At 49.2% G+C, this 17757-nt stretch overlaps 1 protein-coding gene and 2 long non-coding RNA genes across 6 annotated transcripts; 1 reads left to right on the top strand and 2 right to left on the bottom strand.

Moving 5' to 3' along the window:
* Nucleotides 1-2398: 2398 nt before the first annotated feature.
* Nucleotides 2399-9177, bottom strand: LOC111933252 (uncharacterized). The gene is made up of 5 exons (XR_015274302.1): nt 8977-9177; nt 8372-8597; nt 6134-6441; nt 4448-4562; nt 2399-3544 (listed from the first exon to the last, which is right to left on the bottom strand). It is a non-coding gene; the product is annotated as an uncharacterized LOC111933252 (long non-coding RNA).
* On the top strand, nt 6321-17156 carry P2RY12 (purinergic receptor P2Y12). 4 transcript variants are annotated; one of them, XM_086843375.1, is made up of 5 exons: nt 6372-6400; nt 6522-6595; nt 8442-8600; nt 9508-12299; nt 14550-17156. In XM_086843375.1, exon 5 carries the CDS (start codon nt 15204-15206, stop codon nt 16227-16229), a length of 1026 nt encoding a protein of 341 aa, XP_086699501.1. In that variant the 5' UTR covers nt 6372-6400; nt 6522-6595; nt 8442-8600; nt 9508-12299; nt 14550-15203; the 3' UTR covers nt 16230-17156. The 4 variants fall into 4 exon arrangements, with proteins under 4 accessions (XP_086699499.1, XP_086699501.1, XP_023788487.2 ...); XM_023932719.2 differs by lacking the exons at nt 6372-6400; nt 6522-6595; nt 8442-8600 and having other exon boundaries at nt 9607-10133; nt 14550-14719; nt 15187-17156; XM_086843376.1 differs by lacking the exons at nt 6372-6400; nt 6522-6595; nt 8442-8600 and having other exon boundaries at nt 11638-12299; nt 14550-14719; nt 15187-17156.
* Nucleotides 12293-17694, bottom strand: LOC111933251 (uncharacterized). The gene is made up of 4 exons (XR_002866598.2): nt 17606-17694; nt 14210-14356; nt 13570-13674; nt 12293-13483 (listed from the first exon to the last, which is right to left on the bottom strand). It is a non-coding gene; the product is annotated as an uncharacterized LOC111933251 (long non-coding RNA).
* Between the last annotated feature and the right edge of the window lie 63 nt (nt 17695-17757).

The following is a 17757-nucleotide window of genomic DNA, read 5'->3' on the forward strand; positions in this document are numbered from 1 at the left end:
ATGAGGGGAAAACAGTGTGATATTGCAAAGAAAGGAATATTTCTTGCTAATTAGACCCATAAACTTCATTTTCATTAATGAGCAACATTTTCTAGTCAAAGGTGCTCCTGGCCGTGACAGGCATTGGACCTGGATGGTTTTTAAGGTCCCTTCCAACCCAAAGCATTCTGATCCCATGTTTCTATTATTAACATGTTGATTTTAAACCGAGCTGCCCCAGGCTGTCCCCACGCTCCCCAGGACCACAGGATGGCAGGGGCTGCTGGGGGCCCGTGGGGACCAGCAGCCAGGAGCAGGGAGAGGCACTCTGTGTCAGCTGGCCTGTGCAGATCCTTAAAACACACAGCAGAAGGGATGTTACTGACATTTACACCTTACTAACACATAAATAATGCCCATTTTCCTACTAAATTATTGAAAGACAGAGGCAGGTCCTCTGTTGTTGGCAATGATGTGAGCTGCACATGAAGTCTGGTAATTCCCACTGGCAGCTCCAGGCACATCCCAGCCTCAAGAGCAGAGACCTTCTCCAGGCCATGGCCAGGGGGAGCACAAGGACAGCTCAAAGTATCAGGATATAAGTAACATGAAAAACTCCACTGAAACATCAAAAAGGCCATAAAATCATCTTAAAATTACAGCTGCTTAAACCACAGCACATGGACAACCCAGCTGGATGCTGAGGGAATAGCAGCACATCCACACCAGAGCTGGCCACACTGGTGCCAGGCATGTTTTCAAACTCTTATTCTAACTGTCTGTTCAAGGAACCCACAGCCCCAGCCCCAACAGAAGGGAAAGTGTCTCATTCCAGACCAAACTGCACAGCAGGACAGTTCAGCTCTGTGAGACTTTTCTAAACTGGTTTCCATTTGAATGGGAGCTGGGTTTAAACCAGCACATTCCTGAGACACAGGTGAGGTGGGCTCTTCCTCCTCCTCCTCCTCTGGAGGAAGGGACAAAGGCTCAAGGTGTAGCTCCGAGGTTTGTGTTTGGGCTGGGTGTGGTACCACAGCAGATGCTGCTGCTCCTTGCGTTTGATCACTTTCCTGTCAACAAAAACAGTCCCAAACCATGCCCAGGACAGAGCATTTTTGTCACCTTCAAATAAATCCCAAGGGAACACCTTTTGTTTGGTTGACACCTGAAGACCCTGTTTTGGAATCAAAGGGAAGTCAGGATGTAAGGAAGCTGAACAATACATTTCTTTTGTACGTCACTGTTTGAGTCAGAAAAAAACAGTAAAGCTGTTTCTCCTTCACAAAATGCACTAAATGCACGTGAGTGGGATTTTAATTTCTGTGCCAGGCTGCCACTCGAGAAAAGCAATTACATTTTATGGTAGCATTTGCTTATAGACATGCTAAAAATCACAAGTGCCATTGATGATATTTTGGCAGAAAAGATAAATATCTATCAGAAACTGCTTATCTAGGAATAAAAGTTTACATCTCTTGCTAAAAGTTTACACATTCAAATAAGGGGAGGAAACCCAAGCACTGTATTGCCAAAACACACCTACCCACTCTGCAGAATGGAAAGCTCTATCCCTAAGCTCTATCCTTCTCTTTCAAATAAATTCACTTTAAAAAATTATCCAGGGATGGGGCATCCATAGCTTCTCTGAGCAACCAGCCCTAGGGCTTCACCTTCCCAGGGAACAATTCCTTCCAATCTCCCATCCATCCCTGCCTCTGGCAGTGGGAAGCCATTCCCTGTGTCCTGTCCCTCCAGGCTCTGGTTCAAAGTCCCTCTCCAGCTCTTGGAGAGAAACAGAAACACTTTTGATACCAAACCCTCTGCCATCTGCAGCTGTTTGTAGCTGGCAGCACTGCCCACAGAAACTCCCCTTTGCAAGGGACCCCAGCTCTGGGGCTGCAGCTTTCCTGGGGAGCGAGAGGGCAGGAGCAGCTCTGCCCCAGCCTCTGCAGCCCTGCACGGGCTGTGCCTGCAGCCCCACGCTGGCAGCTGATGGAAAGGGTGAGATGAAAGCAGGTGATGGCTCTTGGCAGTTCCCTGTGGCTGCAGCCAGATCCTGCTGGGCTCACGGGGTCTGTCACACTGAGCCTGGGCTGAGCTCCTGTCCCCCAGCTCCTTCTGGGGAGCAACACAGACAGACAGAAACAGGGACAGGACACAGCACACCCTGCTTTCGCTATTAGAAAACATCCACTTTCTGCATGAATCATTTCCTTGTACTTCTACTAAATTTAAGCAAGTGGCTTTGCAAGGTTTTTGGGGTTTTCTCCTTGTTTGAAGAAGATAAGTTTTCTTTTCATCTCTTCTTTAAATGCAACATAAAAAGTACATAATACAAGTTCAGTGTCCCAAACTTGAATAAAAGTAACTGCCTTGCAGGGTTCCCAGTTTTAATCAAATACAAAGAAAGTCCTAGAACTCTCTTCCCACATTCCTGTATTTTTATTTTCTTCTATTTCTCCTTGTTATCACTAGTAATGTTTCAGTTTTTCCAAGAGGGCTTCCCAGACATTAGGAATGACAGGATTAAAACATAAGCACAGAAAGCAACTCAAAGGAAATGCTGTAAATTACATACATGACACTTATTTTTCATTTCTTCGCTGAATTCACATCAGCCCTTTTGTTCTCCTCAGGTCCTCCTTGGGATGCCTGAGGTGAGCATCCCACTGATGAGGATCTCAGCACACCCAGCATGGTGCTGAGCAATTCACAGAGAGTAAAGACAAGTGCTACCCTGGGGAACTGTGAACAGGAGATTCCAGAGAGCTGCCCATGGCAGGGGCCCCAAAGGCACCTCTCAGCACAGACTGCCAGCAGCCAGAGTGAATCAGTGTCCAGCTGGGGAATGCTCAGGTGAGGAGTGAGAATAAAGGCTCCAGTGCTTTCCTGAATGGAAAGGCCAGCAGAGAATCTCTAAATCCCACTCAAGCAGTAACAGGATAAAAAGGTAACAAATACATCCGTGCAACCTGAACAGCTCTAAGGACACAAATCAGCTGTTTGAACAATGCAGACACACTCTTTGTTCTGCAGATCCACAATCCCTGGGCTGATGGTCTGTGCCCCTCCTCTGCAGGGTGTCAGATGTCCCCTCCTGCAGCACAGCACGGCTGCCAGCACACCCGAGCAGCACACACAGCCTGGCACAGGGAGCACTCAGGATAAAACAGCTAGCCAGCCCCTCTGGAGCTCCTTGCTCCTGGCCACCCTCCCCTGAGCAGCTGCTGCATCTTTTCAGAACATCAGGATAGCCACAAGTTTTGTTACCAGGCTGAGATGCAGCTGCAGGGCTTGGTGCATCATCTGCCTGGCTTTGACATCCTCCTGGTACCCTTCTTCTCTCCAGTTACTGGGGATCTGGGAAAGCATTGAACCAAGGTTGTTTCCTTCCTGTAATGTTCTCCCTCTAAGTATTTATGGCCTTTATAAGGAATCATAAAAGATTATTGACCTCTTTATCCCTCTCTCTATTCAAGGCTTGGAACAGACTAAGAAAACTGGTGGGAAGTTGTTCATTTGCAAAGAGCTGATGATCTGCTGTCATTTGTGTGACTGCATCTTCCTGTTGCAGAAAGAAAAAAAACCAATCAGCTTTGTTATGCATTTCTTATGTGCTTGAAACACACTATTTCACAACTGGTAAGCCAATAAATCTCTTGCACTGGATACAGCTTCCCAACAGGATCTGGTGGGGCCCTAGATGGGAAGTGACCAGAAACTCAGGGAACCTGGACCAGCTGCAAACCAGGGGACAGCCCAGACAGTGGAAGGAAAACCCAAGTGGCAGAAACCAGGGGGAAAACACCATCAAAGGAATGAATTTCCCTGGGATGTGGAAGTGTGTGACAGCCTGGAGCTGAGCTGAGGGGCAATATGAAATAACAAGGGTTCCAATTCTCACTGTCACAGCAGCTGACAGAAACTGAACTCGGAGAAAGGAGGCACGACCCACTGCTCTGGGCACTGGATGTGTTCAGTCTGGGGGAGCTGCTGGAGGCTGGAGCAGGACTGGGTGGCAGCAGCAGGTTTGGAGCACGATGAGCAGAGGCTGTGAGCAAGCTCCAGAGACCCAAAGGAGAGCTGCAGGCAGGCTGGGACCAGGAATGTTGCTTTTTACAGTATGCAAAATTCTTAATCTGTGCCAGTTTTAAACTCATAAAAACTTTCCAGGATCAAGCAAGGGACTGGGAAGACATGCTCTCAGAATTAACACCTTTATTGTTTTTCCTAGAAAGAACTGAAATCAGACTCCAGTTCATTACATTTCTCTGTAACAAATTTAGGAAAAAAAGATGTATTCACACTCAAAAGAGGAACAAGACCTCCCCATTTTCCCCTCCTGGGACTGCTCCTTTTGGCAGGCACGGCACTGTAATTTTCCTGGGTTTACACCATCATATACACATAAAACTGCTGACACACACCCACCTGACAAAGGGTGCTCATGGCCCTGTGCTGGTCTTACCTGAGTAACTTGATTCTGCAGGGATGTAAGGAGCCCTTCCCTCTGCTCATCCTGACCCTTTGGGCAAGTGAGTTCCAGTGACAGGAAAGGCTGCTGGCTCAGCAGGGACATGCTTCTGGAGAAGCAAACACAGCACTTCATTAGTAAAGTTATTTTGATACTTCCCATCCCCAGTCCCTTCCTTGTTTTGTCTACTCTTTTTCCCCCTAAGTGGCACTGCTGCATCTGTGTCTGGTTCTGTTTTAGTCAAAGGAAGTCTTGGCAGAGGCATTCAAGACCATTCTCCCAGGAGGGCAGAGTCCCTGCCAGCCCAGCTGCACGAGTTGCTGCTGACATCTCCCAGCTCAGGGGGCTCTGAGGGAGCAACAACTGCCCACACACCTGACCCAGGAACACAGCAGGTTATTCCAAGAGTGCTTTGACTAACCAGGGATGTCATTTTGGTGTAGATAAGGCAGCTGAAGTTTCTAATCCATGCTAGAGGTCTGAAGTAGGTCCCAAGGAAGTTTCCCCTAAAGGCTCTGATTAGAACAAGAGCTGCCTGACTTCAACACTCATTTTCACCAAAATATACATTACACTTCTCAAATATAATAAGGTTCTTTCTCCAGAAGAGGACAGGGGAGCAGTTTCAGGGTGTTACCTGCTGGCAGATCATTCTGAGCACATCTTGTGTACTTGCTCAGACTGGTGCTTTCAATGGAAACAGCTTTTCCACAGGATTTCAGTGTCAGAGGAACCCCAGGTTTCCTCCTCACTGAGCTCACTTAAGAAGCCTCTGACATGGAATTCTTCCCTCCTCAAGAAGCTGACATGATTGCTGCCAGCATCACCGGCAGGGCAGAGGCGCAGGGTGAGCTCCCAGCCTGGCTGAAGGAGGGAGGGACACCTGGGGACTGCAGCACGGCCAAAGGCCATCACCAAACTACTGTCCTCTGCCTTCACGCTGCAAAGCACCTTTCTATGGGTATTTCAGAAGTAGGAAAAGGTTTATACAAATCAAACACAACTAAAGGCACCACATGCTCGACCAGAAAAGGCGAGTGAAAGGAATTGCTTTGGCAGATTAGGAAGGGGTGAGTTACCCACTCTTCTCAGATGCCCTTTTTCCAAGTCCTGTCTCTCACTTTGATTTATTAACATTCTGTAGTTCAAGAGATAAGTTTGCCAGTGGCCCCTCACTCTTACTGTGAGCCCACACCTTTATCCAGGAAGGATGAGAGGGAAGAGCCTGGCAGGGAGATCATACAATGAAGAGAGTGGCCCCAAGGCCACGTGAACCTGAAGCCATCCCAGAATGCTCTGATAAAACTTCCTCAGCACAGAACTGCAACAGCTGCCACTTTTCTGATGATTTTCTTCAGCAAAGCAAGTAAAACTTCTGAATTACTACTGCAGGGTGCCAACAGGCTGAACTTGTGCCAAACCAAAGGCAGTTACTTGTTTGGAAAACAACACTCATTATTCGTGGAGAGCTGTTCAGAGTGATGCTTTTACAACCTCCACAATGGCAGACACCCAGGACTTGTGGCAAAACATAGAAAACTCACCTGACACCCTATTTCCTATCTATATTTGAGAGGAACTTGCCTGAGTTTAAATGTACTGGGACTCAGGAGTGGAGGTCAGGGTCAAGATCTGAAATAGTTACATGGGCCTAAAGCCTCTCCACTGGGTCTGACTCACCAGGGAAAGATCTGCCTCTGACCTGGAGTCTGCACTCCCCACACGCTGCAGGAGCAGGGACAGCAGCCACATTCTTCCCCTGCTCTCAGGGTTTGCCTTCCCAGGAGCATTCCCCAGCAGTGAAGCAGCAGGAGCAGTTTCCCACACTGGCATGAACACGTCACACAGGACTCTGCACACCCTGACCAAGCATCACAATCGCTTTCAAGACTGCACACACAGCTCCCACTTCAGCGCTGCTGTCAGCAACAGCCATCACAAGAACAGGTGACCATCACAAGAAGAACAAATTCCAGGAAACAATTTCTCTGTGGAAACAAGAGGAAATCTTGTAAAAAATGTGTGTTATTTACCAACTAACATTTCCTTTGTACAAAATCCCCCTCAGCTTAGAACAGCTACAGAAGCTCAAGAACTGAAGAAAGAACTGAATCTTCTGACATTGAAACTGCAGCCTAACAGGTAAGTGATTAATTCAGCTGGGATATGTGGTTATGATGGATTAATACCAAAATAAGATGTGGGTACTGAAATAGAAAAAGGAGTCTGTTGGTTCACTGTGTCTGTGTGAACAGCAAACTTAACCACGAGACACTGAAGCCTATGTTGGTTTTGACACCACAGATTCAGGAAATTACATCTCTTACCTCACCTGCATGACAAATGAGGCAAAATTAACTGCTGTAAATGCTTGAAATCACAACTCTCCATTTCCATGTAAGGCTCCCAAACAGCACAGTGTGTATTCCTGTTAGTGCCTCTGCCCCTGCCCTTCTCAACACTGCCAGGTGTAGAAAATGAGGAAGTTTCAGCAAATTCCTGTTTACCTTCATCCAAGTTTTACCTTCATCCAAACCATTTCCCAAATAATTAAGATTACTTGTATCAACTCCTCAGCAGTGAAACACCTGCAATTTTGAACCTGCACTATGGATATTTTGACCCATGAAAATCTGCAGCCATCAAAAACCAATTGTGGGTTCACTTTCTGCAATGGAAGGACCAGACAGCTGATCTCACCTGTTTGCTGGGGAAAGAGGCACACCTGGGGTGTCCTGGGAGGTGCAGGAGCAGCTGGCAGCTCCTCCTTGCCCCAGGCTGGGCATCCAGGTCCCCACAGGCTGTAGGGGATGGGAGATGCACGTAAGGATCTGCCCAGGACCTCACCAGTCCCAGCGTCAGGCCTGGAAATGTTCTTCCTCACAGCCCCATTTAAAATGGAAATGCAATGATTTCAGCACCAGGAATTGGCCCCTGGGGAAGTTCACAGCCACCAGCCCTGACACCTCTTAGCCACCCTCAAGTCTTTCATGCTGGGTTTTTCTCCTGGAGTTGTGCTAGCAGCAGTGAGGCAGTGCAAGGTGCTGGACACAGCCTCCAGGGAGAAGCTCTGCTGGGCGACCAGGATGGTGACAAACGTGGCCAGGGAGTGGTGGAAGGACAGGTCACTCACCTGCAAGGACAAACGCTGCAGGGCCTCGCACAACAGCACACACCCCTGCCACAAGCACTGAGGAATTCACTCATGCAAGGAACAGCACATTTACACATAAGCACTTGTCCCCTTTGTACCTTTTAATGCGTTCCCCAAGCATTTTATGGCAAATATTGACAGCTCTTATCTGAATTTCAACAAATTCCGATTCGAAAAACCAAAATTCTGGAATAAAAACCATAAACCTTACAAAAGCTTCAGGAAATTTTATCATTCAATAAAACCAGGTAACACTGAGACTCGTTCCTCAGCTTCAGGACAGGAATGTCCCCACGGACACAGCTTCAACCTGCTCCCAAAGGCAAATGCCATCAAACTGAGGGTAAATATATGGAACCAGGTATTGGATCAAATCCGTCACCCCAATCCTGCTGACTCGAAAGGGGCTTTGGGAACAACACCAAGTGAGTAAAAAACAACCAAGCATAGTGCCCCTTTTACAACTGAGGGCCCAACACCAAAACCTGGCCCTTAAAACAGAGACAGTTATCAACACATCCATCAGCCTCTCAGGAAAAGCACACGGCTTTGCCTGCTCCTGTTGAGGACTGGCTGCATCATCCCATCAGAGACACAGCAAAAAAGCTGCCAAGAGAAAACCTGCTCAAGGTTTACATTAATCCTGAAAACGCAAAAACTAATAAAAAAATCAATCAGGGATCTCATTAAAAGACTTAAAAATTCAGCTGGACACAAGACTGAATTTGTACTTCACATTTCGTGTGGAATGGAAGCCCACCTACCTTTGTAAGGAAACCTGGTAAACAGGTGTCCCGGGTATTGAGCAGATACTGAATCACATCCTCGCTGCAGCTCAGTGGTTGAGGCCCCAGGCATGGTTTGAAGAGCAGCACGGAGCTGTCCCAGCGCCCAGCCGAGCCGAGGGGAGCAGCCCACGGCCAGCTCCGCACACAGGCTCCCGGTGCCACCCGTCCTGCCAGGGCAGCAGCACTTACACAGCCCACAGCCCTGGTAAGCAACAAATATTTAGGTCAAAGCAGAGCACTGCCTGGCAGCAGAACCGGTGTTTCCTTACTCAGGGTGGGTGTTTATGTGCAGTGTGATTAGCCCACGATTCAAATACCCCACGGCTACTCCGTGGTGAACAACGAGAAAACCTCTCTGCAGCAGCCCCAGGGACAGAGCTGTGTGAGACACTTCTCAGCTCTGTGCTACCGTGGCAGCCACTGCAGGACCCTTCCCTCTGACAGCCATCAGGAGGGAGACAAGCCACAAAATCAACTGGCACTAGAGAATTTGATTTCAGAGATCCTATACAGTGTACTGTGAGATTTGGGGCATGATTCAGGGTTATGTAACAGTTTAAGAAACAGCAGACTTGACTCACCCCAGTGCAAGTTATTTTCTCTCTGTTCCAGAGTGAAACTTGTTTGGCTGCATTTAGATGTTCCCTTTTGTGCTCTTACAAAACTGCTTCCTCTCAGCTGCTCTGCCCTGCCAAGGATGCACCACACTGCAGAGAATCACAGCCTGGTTTGGGTTGGAAGGAGCTTTAAAGCTCATCCTGTTCCACCCTCTGCCATGGGCAGGACACCTTCCACTGTCCCAGGTTGATCCAAGCCCTGTCCAGCCTGGCCTTGGGCACTGCCAGGGGTCCAGGGGCAGCCCCAGCTGCTCTGGGCACCTGTGCCAGGCCCTGCCCACCCTGCCAGGGAGCCTTCCTCATATCCAATGTAAACCTAGTCTCTGTCAGTTTAAAGCCATTCCCCCAGTAAAAACTCTTAAAACTTTTAAAAACCAGAATTTTCAAAAATCTATGCAGACAAAATCCATTACCTATAAATTACACATTTAATTAATGAATCACCCATCGTAACAGGGGGCAATGACCTAATGCAGAACCTTCCCTCATTTCCAGACTTCAGAGAAGGAAAGATCGTCCTGAGCTGCTCAGACTGACACAGCACAGCAGCAGATACCAAATTATTGACTGACAGTGAGTGTCTGCAGCTCCTCCCTCCCTCCTGCTGACCTCCCCAGACTGGCTGAACAGAGTAACTCAGAGTGCTGGGCTCAATGCACTTCCAGTAACGGGGGTGAAAATGAAAATGCTGGCAAAAGCAGGACACAGAACCCAAAGGTGAAAGGAAATGTCTGCAGAGCCCACAGAGCCAGCACGGGCTCATCTGTCGCCCACGGCAGGAGGGCAGCAGGACAAGGCCATTAGCAGGGTAATTAATTACAAGAAGGACAGTGCTTGATGTCACCCCTCTGCTCTGACAGCCAGTGCAACAGCAAAGACAGAAATCCAGGGAGTGTTCCACTCTGAGACAGTGCTTGCACCAGAGACAAGGCTGAAGGAGTGGTCAAGGGATAGAATTTTTTTTAAAAGTGAAAGAATTATTTAAAAAGAGGAAGTTTAGGGATGATAAGTAACTGTTCCAGGCACACAAAACCAAACACACCCCTCCCTCACTGACACACTCAGAAGACACTGCAGAGGACAGCAGAGCACAGCAATCCACAGAGGGTGCATCTCTAAATGTGAGCATTTGTGAATTGTAATTTATTATTGCTTCAAACTGAGAGAAACAGCTGGGCTTACAGCAGGCTAGAAAGGAGCTGAAAATGTTTCTGTGAACATGCAGTGGGGCTGAGTGCTTTGAATGTAGCAAGGAGACCAACATAAATGTAATTTTATTACCTTAAATATAGCTGTTTCAAAATGTATACATAAATTCTATTAGCAGTTTTCAGGAATTTCTAACTCCACTTGATAAAAAAAAGGTGCTTCCAAACAAGTTCTGCGTATCATATCTTTAACAAATTATTTAATACCTTGTATTATTACTAGACACTCTTTTGTTATTGTAGAGTAACGTTAACAAAACTTGTTTTTTTTATTATGTTACCAAACTTTAGCTTCTAAGCAGAAGAAATTAACATAGAGCTCAGACATTTGTGTAGTTCTTCTATATTTCCCACTCCTTTTTCCCAGTGTTTCTGATTAAATGCTACTGCTGCCAGGTGTCTGTAAATCTATTAAAATATTATTACTGCAAAATACTTTCCTGCTCCCTGTGAAAGGAAACCACAAATCTAAACTATGCAGCCCCCAACTAGGGACACAAACCAGGAAGGAAAACAGCAACTGGGGCAGTTTGTGAGCATCACAAGATGTGGATTTGCCTCTGAAAGGTTTCCACTCCTCTTTTACAAAGTAAAAGCCAAAAATACGGCATACGGGAACCGAATTCTTTTTTAACTTAAAAATCAAGGAACTGAACATTCAAGGATAAAACTTCACAAACTCAAACTTGCTTGTGCCTCTCCCCGCATCAAAAGAAATCCTCGCAGAGCGCTGCAGCTGAGGTTCTGCAGGATTTCCATGCAGCACTGCCTGTGCCGCAGCCAGGAGCCCCGGAGGCCAGCACGCAGCCCCAGCCGAGCGGGATCCGATGCTGCACGGCCGAACCGAGACGGGATCTCTGCGGGCAGAGCAGCCCCCGAACTGCCCCAGAGGGGAGCGGGCTCAGCCCCTGCTCCCGGGAGCACAGACCCGCCCAGCCCCGGGACCGAGCATCCCTGGGACCGAGCATCCCCTGGGACCGAGCATCCCCGGGACCGAGCATCCCCGGGACCGAGCATCCCTGGGACCGAGCATCCCTGGGACCGAGCATCCCCGGGACCGAGCATCCCTGGGACCGAGCATCCCCGGGACCGAGCATCCCTGGGACCGAGCATCCCCGGGACCGAGCATCCCTGGGACCGAGCATCCTCGGGACCGAGCATCCCTGGGACCGAGCATCCCCCGGAACCGAGCATCCCTGGGACCGAGCATCCCTGGAACCAAGCATCCCTGGGACCGAGCATCCCTGGGACCGAGCATCCCTGGGACCGAACATCCCCGGGACCGAGCATCCCCGGGACCGAGCATCCCCCGGGACCGAGCATCCCCCGGAACCGAGCATCCCTGGGACCGAGCATCCCCGGGACCGAACATCCCTGGGACCGAGCATCCCTGGAACCGAGCATCCCTGGGACCGAGCATCCCCGGGACCGAACATCCCCCGGGACCGAGCATCCCTGGGACCGAGCATCCCCCGGGACCGAACATCCCCCGGGACCGAACATCCCCCGGGACCGAGCATCCCTGGGACCGAGCATCCCCGGGACCGAACATCCCTGGGACCGAGCATCCCTGGGACCGAGCATCCCCCGGGACCGAACATCCCTGGGACCGAGCATCCCTGGGACCGAGCATCCCCCGGGACCGAACATCCCTGGAACCGAGCATCCCCGGGACCGAGCATCCCTGGGACCGAACATCCCCCGGGACCGAGCATCCCTGGGACCGAGCATCCCCCGAGCACAGAACATCCTCAGGAGACCGAACATCCCCTGGGCACAGAACATCCTCAGGAGAGTGAACATCCCCCGGACACAGAACATCCTCAGGAGAGTGAACATCCCCCGGGACCGCACAGCCCAGCCGAGGCTGCGATCTGCCCCGCCCGGCACCGCACGCTGCCCTGGCACGGGCAGAGCGGCTGCAGCAGTGAAGCGAAGGCTGAAAAAGCCCTGGCGATTTCCACGGGATGCAAAGCAAAAGGAAACCCCAGCAGCCTGCGTCGGTCTGTCAGCAGGGTGACAGCAACTCCTTCATCAACCACCCGAACAGCACAAAACCTGCAAACAGAACCGTGCCAGGTTCGTCCCAGTGCAGCCGAGCCGTGTGTCCCACACTGTCACAGAGCGTGCAAACCCCTCTGTCAGCTGGGACAGACCCTCAGCAGGTGACAGCTGGTGACATCTGGTGTCACCTGTGGCACAGGGAGCCCAGGGCACAGTGGGGCAGGCGATCAGGACACAGCCCCTCCCTGGCCAGGGCTACAGAGGGTGGGTGTCAGCCGCCCCTGGCAGTGGGCACAGGCTGTGGAGGTGACTCGTCCTCCCCACTGCCCTGAGCCCCCACCAGCACTGCAACACTGCTACCTGAACCTAAAGGCTTTTTCTGCTCAGCTGGAGACCAAAAGTGCTCTCTGGAGAGGCGAAGGTGACCCCAACCCTTCGGGGAGCCGTGCGGTGTGCTCGGAGCTGAGGAGCAGCAGGAGTGGTGCTGCCACAGACACACAGCCCCGTCCTGTGGCTCCCAGCCAGCCTGGACAACTCCAGCAGCAGCTCAGCCTCCACCACACCCAGCTCGTTCAGCAGCTGAGAATACACACACAAATGACAGACTGAAAGAAATGCCCAAGTTAAGCACCTAAAACAGGAGCCAAAAAAAAATAAATCAAAAAACATTAAGGATAAACTGTGTGGCAGACAAAAAGGCAATTCACTATTCACTAGAGAACGAGGAGAAGAGCTAAATAAATGGTTAAAATAGAAGAACTATCCCTCAGAGCTACTCCTCAGAAATCCATGGTATTTCAGGCAATCAGATGTGTTACTGAGTAATATGATGGCTCAGTCCAAAACAGCAAAACCCATCCTAAAATCCTTTGCGTTTAAATAATCTAGAATTTTATTAATTTTGGAAGATTTAAAAATAAAATGCCTGTATTGATTCTCCACAACTACCACCATACAAGAGAATGGGGAAGTGCCTGGCATTCTGTTTCAGAGGACGGGAAACTAAAACACATGCAAGCACATGGCATCAAATCTGGGGAATTTGCAGCCCAGATCTTGGGGTTTTTCTGGCTTCACAGAAAACTTGCTGCAGCTTTGTCCTGACACAACTCCCCAGAATTAACTCTGCTCACGTGTCCTGCAAAGTCTGATGTTCAGTGCTGGCTCCATGAGGTCAGAGATGAGCTGGATGTGGTGGGGCAGGTGGCACAGCATTTCTGAGGCCAAGCTGGTGCTCTGCTCCAGACACTGCTGGAGATCTGGGAACAGGAATGTCGAGAGTCAGAGGCAGCTGAGGGCTCCTCAGGTACAGCAGCACTCCGAAGGTCACCATGTGCCACACTACCTGATGCTGATCGAAACAGGACAACTGCTGCAGCTTTGTGAACAGTCTCCAGGGTCAGAAATGCCTCTGGTTTGGTCTTCCTGGGCTTCTGTCCTTCATCTTCAACTGAACGGATACAAAAGGTTACCCAAGTAATTTTATATTTAATGGAGCCCTAGCAGGTTTCCATTGTTACAGATTTAAAAGACAATAAAAATCTTAGTAAGTTTTACTCATGACTAGACAAACCCTACTTGCCCCAGTTTTCCCTTATAACTGGGACAGATACACTGGAGCATGAAACATTGTCAAAGCTGCTGTGAGCTTATCCCAGCAAAAAGAGGTCACACTCCAGAAGAGCTGCAAGCAGTCCCTCAGTGCTCCCAGGAGGGGAAGGGACATGGATCACTCCCATTCCAGGCTCCAGCCCAACACGAGCATTTGCAGCCACTTGCTGCAATGGAAAACTGGGATTTGTGGTGGCTGCTGACCAACCCCAGGCACCATGGGCAGGGCAGCAGCTCAGCCTCTCTCCCAGTGACTGCCAAGCAGAGGAAAACCAAATTACAGGATGATGTGCATGGCTCCAGTCAATGTACTGAGCTCCCAGCTCCTGTGAGCTTCGCTCCCAGCACCCCAACAGCAGTGTTAGAGCATTTACCACCCATTTCTGTAGTGCTTTTCTTGTTCAGGATTTTAAGGGTGTCTTTGGTAATCTTCTTTAGCTGATGCCTGCTTCATCATGCTCCTTACCCACAGCACGAAGGAGAATCAGGAATTGGTTACACTCATGGCTCAAGGATTCATCCTGAAAAGAGCAGATGCAAGTGAAGTCTCTTTGTCTGTCCCTGCCAGAAACCGAGGGGAAACAATCCCATTGTTTCAGTTTTACAATCTGACAAATCCCTGCTCCCTCTAATAGTGCCTCTGGGAGTCAGTCAAAGGCAGGAAGCAAACTGCTAATTATTTCCTAAAATTTCATTTCTCTCTCGTTTCTACAGAAAACAGAAGCAGAAGCTAGCAGTTCATCATCTGGAATCTGAAGCTGCCACTGACTAAGGAAGCAGCTCACAGAGGATGGTCTAAGGCTCAGGCCTGGGATGCTCAGCTGCTCCTGCTGCCTCTGCCTGCTCCGAGGGATTCCCCAGGAACACTCCTGCCCAGTCCCGTGGTGAGGAGCTGGAGGAGCTGCCAAGGAGCTGCTGGCTGAGAGCAGCCTGTGCCCAGGGCACACCCACACCCCTGCGGGTCCCCTGCCCCAGGGGGACGTGTCCCTGCTCTGCAAGGGCTCCTTCCATTGCATGGACTTGCCAGATGAACCTGTTCCATTCTCCAAAGCAAAAGCCAACTTTTTCTACCTTCTAGGAAGAAATAAAGCTTTGTCAGGGATTTGGGCATCAACTGAGAGCACATCACCTCCTCTGAGTGCCCATTTCACACAGGCAGAGCCCAGATACAGTCACATAAACAACTGCATCAGCACACACCCGAGAGCTGCCCTGGCCCAGCTGGGGCCCCGCCAGCTGAGAGCATTTGTTCACAACACAACAATACAAAGCTGACTGAAAAGGCTGAAGCCTCATAAGAGATAAAACTCTCAATTTGTTCTTTTTTTTTCTTTCCTGTTTGTTTCTCCAGTGAGAGGGAATACTACAATGCAAATGAAAGCCACAGCCCAATTCAGCTCCTCCAGGAATGACAGCAACTGCACCAGCGACAGCAGGATCAGCCAAGTCATCTTCCCTTTACTCTACACATTTCTGTTCCTGGTGGGGATCACTATGAATGGCCTGGCAATGTGGGTCTTCTTTAAAATATCCAGTAAATCAAATTTCATCATCTTCCTCAAGAACATTGTCATTTCTGACTTCCTCATGATCTTGACTTTTCCATTTAAAATCCTCAGTGATGCAAAGCTGGTATCCTGGGTCCTGCGAGGGTTCGTGTGCCAGGTCACCCAGGTTGTGTTTTACTTCACCATGTACATCAGCATCCTGTTTCTTGGTCTGATAACTATTGATCGCTATCAGAAAGCCACTTCCCCATTCAGAACATCAACTCCACGCAGCCTTTTAGCTGCCAAGATCCTGTCCACAGCAATCTGGGTATCAATGTTTGCTCTCTCCTTACCCAACATGATTTTAAATAATAAGAAGAAAACACCCGAGAGTGTAAGGAAGTGTGCTCTCCTGAAATCCGAGTTTGGCTTAGTCTGGCATGAAATTGTAAACTACATTTGTCAGCTCATCTTCTGGGTTAATTTAGCAGTCATAGTGGTATGTTACATCCTCATCAGCAAGGAACTGTACAAATCCTACAAAAGGACACAATGCACAGGGAAGGCATCCAAGAAGGCTGTCAATCTCAAGGTTTTCATAATAATTGCTGTGTTCTTTATTTGTTTTGTGCCATTCCACTTTACCAGGATCCCCTACACCTTGAGCCAAACGAGAGATGTGTTTGACTGCTCTGCTCAGAGCACCCTGTTCTACCTGAAGGAGACCACGCTGTGGCTGACATCCCTCAATGCCTGCCTGGATCCATTCATATACTTTTTCCTTTGCAGGTCATTTAGGAAATCCTTGCTAGACATGCTGTGCAAGCACAGGGCAGTGTCAGGGCTCAGGGCACAGACAAAGGGGCAGAACGAGGGGGATGACACTGACGAGACGCCGCTCTAGATCCCAGGACTCCACACGGCCCTTCCTGGCCACTCGTGTTTATTGAGGGGGGCAGGAGCACGAGTCCATGAAGAGCATCCAGAACTTCACTGACTTCTTTAGAAATAGTCCTGCAGATGAAGCACGAGCCCCCTGGAACCACTGCCTGCAAAACCAAAAAGCTTAAATAACAGAGGAGCTCCCCTGCCCCCAACCTCCACGTCTGTCAGAACTGCTGGGAAGAAGTCTGGACTTAAAAGTGGAACTGTGAGGAACAACTTAAAACAGAATCATGAAATGCTACAGATGATATAATGAAAATTCTGTAAAGATTTTGCAGAAATAGCTAAGCTTGGGCCAGAGTAAAGTCCATGACAGGACCTGAGAAATGCAGATAAAATCCAGAGATGTGCATTTTCTGTACAGGGAGTTATCACCTTGTAGGCAACTGGCAGAGAAACAGAAACCTAGGCCAGATGTAGAGGAGTCATTTGTGCAGATTTTTGCTTACACTTTGCTTATCTCATTCTGTGCTTGCAGTTCCTAATCCATTGACCAGTAATTAATAGTTGTATGTCAGAGGAAATTATTTCATAATCAGACTTATCTTGGTATTAATCAAATCTCCAAGTCCTTCCCCCTACTACATAAATAAACAAAACTGTATGTTTTCACAGAGAACATTATATTAGAAAACATACAAACACTCGATTTACATCATACTGAGATCCTGGGGAAAGACGGGCTCATGGTAACCACTGATGATTAAGGGCAGCTTTTTGCACTATATAAAATACTCAACCACTTCCTTTTTTGCACTTGGAAAACTTGAAATAAACCAGGGAAGTATTTTCAAGTACATGACATTTTGAGGTATCACAGCAATTGCATGTGAAATAGATTGTGGGCTACTGGAATAAATTGTGGTTCATTTATCAGCACTGCAAACAGCTCCAGTTGAGCAGTGTGTGTGTCCCCATCTCACAGGAGCTCATCCTGCCACAGCCGTTGCCTGTCCATCCTTCCCAGGACGTGTCCCTGCCTGCCAGGGCACTTCTACAGCTGAAATCCAATTTCCTAAGAAGTTAAAAGGCAGTTCACTTGTTACCCTCAGCCTTGGGGTTTGTGCATCTCTGGTAACCCAGTGGGATGAATTCACCCTGCCACAAACTGTTCCGTGCCCTGCTCCAGCTGATACAATCAGGAACTGGGGTTCCCCACAGAGCACAGGGCAGCAGAATTTCCTTGGAAACAGTGTCCAGCCACCCTGGTCCTGCTCCCCCGCCAGCCCACAGGCCCCAGGCCAGGCCAGTTCCCATTAATGCCCAGGGAGGGGAGTGCCAAATGCCCCACTCCCACCTGAGAACTGACTCATTCCACACATTTTTTGCACCTACACACGGAGAGAGAGTGGCAGCTACCCAGGAGCTGCTATCCCTGGATTTGGAGAGCTGTCCAGACAACAGACACGCCTGTGCCCCAGAGCCAGCACGGACAGGAGTGCACAGGTACCTGGTACCTGCTGCCTCTGACAGCTGGGAACAGCATC

Source organism: Cyanistes caeruleus, chromosome 10, assembly GCF_971803275.1.
Source record: "Cyanistes caeruleus chromosome 10, bCyaCae1.hap1.1, whole genome shotgun sequence".
NCBI classification, from domain to species: domain Eukaryota; kingdom Metazoa; phylum Chordata; class Aves; order Passeriformes; family Paridae; genus Cyanistes; species Cyanistes caeruleus.